The 6,000-nt window shown below is 40.8% G+C and overlaps 1 protein-coding gene across 1 annotated transcript in view; it reads right to left on the bottom strand.

Annotated features, from left to right (window-relative positions):
• Positions 1-6,000, bottom strand: part of LOC306977133 (FRAS1-related extracellular matrix protein 2-like) — a 222,201-nt gene that overhangs the window by 35,693 nt on the left and 180,508 nt on the right. The window contains exons 15-16 of the mRNA XM_079575315.1: positions 3,373-3,504; positions 1,923-2,254 (exon numbers count right to left, since the gene is read on the bottom strand). Coding sequence (XP_079431441.1) covers positions 1,923-2,254; positions 3,373-3,504 — 464 coding nt within the window. The remainder of the gene's footprint in view (positions 1-1,922; positions 2,255-3,372; positions 3,505-6,000) is intronic.

Genomic DNA, 6,000 nt, shown 5'->3' with positions numbered 1-6,000 from the left:
TGTATCTGAGTGTGGGCTGGCGTTTAAGAGCAGTCGAGGAAGACGTACAGAAAATGCAGGACACACAAACAAAAACACTCCAGGGATGTTTTTGTGATGAGAATCTCACATTGTAACATTACACTAACACAGTATACTAACATTATACTAACATTGTAACGCGGTCAAACGCTCCGAAATGTCACTTTAACAGAACATGTTATTAATATGCACCGACATGATCAAACACAACACTGAAGTCCCGGGTGGACACGCTCCCGTGACTTAGCAGCTCTTCTTCATTAGGTCTCTGCACCGTCTCTCATCTCGGCTCCAATTATCTTAATGAACCGCACGTCGACGAGCGGCATCGAGACGCGCCGGGTTCAGACGCCGGCTGCGACCGACAGGCTGCGGGTTAGTCATTACCGGAGGTTAACTCTGGGGCTGCAGACAGAGACGGATCACCGCGGGAAAGTTTACTTAAGGAGGTAAACAAAGTCTGGGAGAGGGTTTGTTGTGTGAATTATTAATTAGCCTGTGGGGGAGGCGCCGACCGGCCAGAAAGTCACTGAGGTGTTTTCACAGCACACGGCGAGGTGGAACAACTCCGCAGGAAACATCGAATAACCAGTGGTTGGTTTGTAAACACTTGGACTCGGGTGATGTGTGGGAAGGACGGGCCGAAAGTGTGAACATGGCCGACTCACAGCAGTGTTCACAAGCTCAGAACAAAATAAGCAATACTTTCTTTCTTTTATTTTCCAACGCTGCTTTATATCAATCAATCAATCAAACTTTATTTATAAAGCACTTTTCGGTCTTTTTGTAAGACCGAAAGGTTTCACAAAGTGCTTTACAGATTTACAACATTTAAAACAATACGCCTGGCACAACCTCCCATATATGTATTTTATATATTAGGATTAAATAAATTAGATTAGTCAGTTAAGGCGAGACACTGCAGGTGAATAGGGGAAAATAAAGAAATGTAGAGATGTCAATTTGAAACTTTTACTGAACATTACAGATATAAATATGAGAAAAAAATGTCTTGCATTTTTTCTGTCATTTTATGTTTTCACAAAAAAAAAAAAGGCATTTTGAGCATTAAAATGTGTTGCCTATATTTTGGGCAACGAAATCAAAATAATGAGCCAGATTAAATTTTATGGTTTTATTTCATTGACATATTCGTAACTAAGATTTTTTCAGAGGGGATTTAGGATATTTTGTTTAGTTTTTCAATAAACTGATTATCAGTGAAAAAATCTGTAAAAACTCAATTTCCGACTGTTTTTTTGGTTTCAAAGCTGAATAAATCAGGCTGGGAATTAGATGTTAAAAAATCCCTCTGTAAAAACCTTCAAAATATTGTTAGGTCTCAGACTGTAGAGTTTGGAGTCTGTGGGAGCTTCTATAAGGGCTCAGGCTCTGCCCGAGTGCGGCTTCTCTCATTCAGAGAAAACCAGCCCTGAAGTTTTGTAGCGAGTGCGCATGCTCGGTCCGTTCTCCGACTTTTCCGCACCAGCGTCTCGTAGGAGGAAAAATACCATATTTGGGTGAAAGCGTCATCACGGGCGCCCTTAGCAGGACACGTGGATGTAAAATCTGTCAATATTTATGAATGAATACCCGCTTGAAAGACGAAAACATCATAAAATAAACATCATGCGGGTGAGTTTTGTCATTTTTATACTGACATGAAAACTAAGATGTAAAGGGAGGAAAATAGATAAAAATCTCCACTTCGACACTGCGTGAAAAATCAATACTTTCACCTAAAGTGTCTCGCCTCAACCCCCACTTTCCATTTTCTCCAGTTCGGCTTTACCCCAGAGTGTTACGGTAAAAAGGCGGGTCTCACCTGTCCCCACAGTTTCACGGTAAAGAGGCGGGTCTCACCTGTCCCCAGAGTGTCACGGTAAAAAGGCGGGTCTCACCTGGCCGTCGGTGGAGATGGAGCCCCCGCAGTCGCTCAGCAGCTCCGACATGTCGTAGTAGCTGCTGAACTCCCACAGACAGGCCTCCAGGTTCAGGTTGCGGTAGAAGCGGAGCGTCCCGGTGCCTCGAAGCCCCGCGCTGTACTGGTAAGGGTTGGTCTCCCCGATCACCTCCGGGTTCTTGGTGGCCGGGGTCAGGAAGCCGTGGCGCGTCTTGACCTCCGTGTGGTCCAGCAGGTTGGAGCAGCGGTGGTTCCCGACGCGAGTGCCGTCCGGGCTCAGGGTCAGCTCGAAGTTGGACAGAGGACGAGTGGAGACGACGGGCAGCATTCCTGAGGGAGGGGGGCCGGGTTACAGAGGACAAATATACTGACTTACTGAGCCCAAAAATATATTGTATCTGTATTTTACTGAACAATGAGTCAGTATAATAGTTATTAACCTCTTAATCTAAACCTGAACTGAGCACATTTACTCCAGTTTGGTTTTACTCAAATCTAAAAGCTTCTGGAAAAAAGCTTCAAAACAGCAGCAAATTGACAAGAAAGTGAGGATGAAAACGCAATTAAGAAAAAATAGACAAAAGTGTGATGAAAAAATGACAAAAATGTGATGAAAAAATGACAAAAATGTGATGAAAAAATGACAAAAAAAAGATAAAAATGTGATGAAAAAATGACAAAAATGTAGCAAAATAGAGAAAAAAAAAGTGGCTAAAATGTGAAGAAAAAAAAAAAAAATTGATGAAAAAGAAACAGTAATGTGAAGAAAAAAAGATAAAAATTTGATGAAAAAATGACAATGTGACAAAAAAGTGGCAAAAATGCAACGCAAAAGAGAAAAAATGTGAAGAAAAAAGAGAAAAAAATTATGAAAAAGACAAAAATGTGATTTAAAAAAATGACAAAAATGTAACAAAAAAGAGACAAAAATGTGATGAAAAAGTGGCTAAAATATGAAGAAAAAAATGGATGAAAAAGAAACAATGTGAAGAAAAAATAGTCAAAAATTTGATGAAAAAATGACAAAAATGTGACAAAAAAAGAGAAAAAATGTATGAAAAAGACAACAATTTGATGGAAAAAAAGACAAAAATATGAAGAAAAATAAACAAAAATGTGAATATCAAATAAGTGACGGCAACATGACAAAAACACAAGGAAAAAGATCCATTTACATCAGTTTTGTAAGTCTTAGCTTTCAAATGAGGCATTACATTGAGTAAGGCCGAACTGGAGAAAATGCACCCGGTTAAGGCGAGGGGGAGAGGTTAATGGTGACAGGCCAAACAACAGGAACTTATGAATAAATAATGTGTTCATGAGCATAATGTCCTTACTTTCCACAGACAGAAGCAGTAAAATAGTTCAAGATCCTAGTTCTGATCCTATTCAATGCTTGTTAATGACATTTCACGCTCCTCGTTCTCTGCCTCCTCGGCTGGTCTTACCGTCGATGTGTGGCATGGTGACGGTCAGTTTGATGAGGTTGGGGTGCTCGGGGTCCTCCGCCCCCGTGTACCGCAGTTTGGCAGAGAAAGGTTCAGCGCCCACGGCCCCCGGCACACGAGACTGGCACATCCCTGCAACAAAACGGGTTCATGTTAAAGACGCAGCACAAGATATCACAGTGTTTCTCTGGGCTTTAAGGCGAGACGCTGCAGGTGAAAGGGGGAAAAACAATAATCATTTGGAGATAATCATTTGAGATTTGACATAAATATGACAAAAAGTGCAATTAAGTTTTGTATAATTTTATATTTTCATATACAATGAAGCACAACAACTAAATAATGGAGGGATTTCGGATATCCTTTTAGCTTTATAATGAGCTAGTAGTGAAAACTTTAGATGATGTTCAAAATATTCCTAAATACAAGACTGGAGAGTTTGGAGTCTGTAGGAGCTGCTCCAGTGGAGATGTTGTGCAAAGAAAACCTAATTTTAAGGAAACGTGTCCTATAGACCCTTTAACTGCTGACATCATCAGTGACATCATCTGGAGGCAGGAAGTGTTCCAGAGAAATAAGATTAAACTAAAACTAGTGATTATAAGTGTAAAACTACAACAAAAGAATGTGGCTCTGTTGTGGCTTAAGGCGCAAGAACAAGAGGAACGACATTTGAGACGATAAAATAAGGTTTATCTGAGATTTCCAACAACAGTTAAACATTTGTTTATCGTTACTATGACAACAGCTACAATGGAAATAGATAGGAATCTAGCTTCCCGCCTCCAGCTAAACCTGGAATGTTTACAAACAATTAAAGGGTCTATAGCAGGGGTGGCCAACCCGCGGCTCTCAAGCCGCACGCGGCTCTTGGCCAATCAGAGTGCGGCTCTTTGCATGATTGGAGATGTTTAATACAATACGGCTCTTTGCAAAATAATTGGTAAATATTTCCCATAAACTGTAACAGTCTTTGACCAAAAATCCAACCATCGTCCTACAGACCCTGTTTCCATCTCTACATGAATGAGAGTCCGTATCTCTCTCCTTTTCGAGGCGGTGTAAAAGGTGCCCGTGCAGCCTCAGTCACAGCGGGATGTAGGTTGAACAACAGGCAGGCAGATCATGGCACTAGGATTAGCTTCTGTGCTTTTCAGATTTCTGATCAGCTACTCTTTATTTGATGTAATTTGGCCTCATATTCACAGAAAAAGATCAAAATTAGGAAATGGAAAAAAGCGGAGCTCTTATTAAGCGTATGATGCGAAGCGCGACATCGTAACGCGGAAATACGCAAAGTCATGACTTTTCTTTCACACGTGCTATAACTGTAACAGATGCAACTTAAAACAGACTCTCAGATCCTCCAGAGGCTCCTGGTTAAAGTTCATAAACTTTGTGCAGCCTAGAGTGCGTTCTTTGCACAGTCCAGTCAGGACAAAGCTGCACTGAGCGCACAGGCCAGGGGCGGATCAGAGAAGGGGGCTCAGTGGGCAGGGCCCCACATACAAACACACCCCAGCATTAAAAAAAATAAAATAATAATAATAATCTAATTCTGTCTCAGTCAGAACAGGAAACACAAAATGTCATTTAATATACATGTATTTCAATCTTGTTGAGGAGTAAAACCATTCAATCTAACACAATTATTAAAAAAAAAAAGAAAAAGGCATAAAGTTATAGTTTATTGTGATTAAATAAAACGGTCACATTCTATTTAATCACAATAAAGTACCGCCCCGGGATCTCGCTAATGGTCGGTGCCTTTGTGGCTCTTCACAGGATCAAGGTTGAAAATTTCGGCTCTTGGTCTCCGACTGGTTGGCCACCCCTGGTCTATAGTTTTGCACCGTCTGTACATGTACGTGTGTGTATTTCTCCCGTCTCTCAGAAAGGAAATGACCATATTTGGATTACAGCGTCATCTCTGTCGCCTTTCGTGCTACACGTGGATACCAAACATGTCAGTATGTAATGGGTAATGGGTAATGGGTGACTTTAATCTTTATTTGACTCTGACATTAAAACTACAATGTTATGGGAGAAAACGACCTAAAAATCGTAACATTGACCACTGCGTGATGTTTTCACCGTGTCTCGCTTTAAAGCAGTACTAGTAACGCGTTTTTTTACTCATTAATTGTCCGTGAGAGTAAATACTACACTGACAGAAAAGACAAAGGGACAGAGGGATATTGTACATCCAATTACACTATTACACAAATATTTTTTTCACTAAAACTTGGCTGTAAATACTGTTTAAGCGGCGCTAGCCCACAGCTAGCTTTGCTCGTTAGCCTGTTAGCTTCTTCTTCGTGATTCCATTAGTGTGTATTGGTGACTCCGGTCCGGTGGCAGTCAAGTTGCAATTGTGGTTTTCTGTCCAGAGACACCAGGGGGAGATGAAAGACCCTCCAATCATCCCATTAACACTTGTATTACCCCCACAGGGACTACGGAGAGGATTTATTAAGGGAAACAAGTTACTTAGTTCTGCTTTAAGTAAAAGTAAAGCATTGAGTGAAGCATTTTGATCAAACAGAGACGACTGAGAGAAGCTTTAGAATAAAGATGAGTTAAAAAAGTAAAGCTCTCAATTTAAGATTCAGTATAGGCAGCATGTTA

This window comes from Gobius niger (genome assembly GCF_951799975.1).
Source record: "Gobius niger genome assembly, chromosome: 1".
In the NCBI taxonomy this organism is placed as follows: Eukaryota; Metazoa; Chordata; class Actinopteri; order Gobiiformes; family Gobiidae; genus Gobius; species Gobius niger.
Note: the sequence above shows the minus strand (reverse complement) of the source record. Positions and strands in the feature narration are given on the sequence as shown.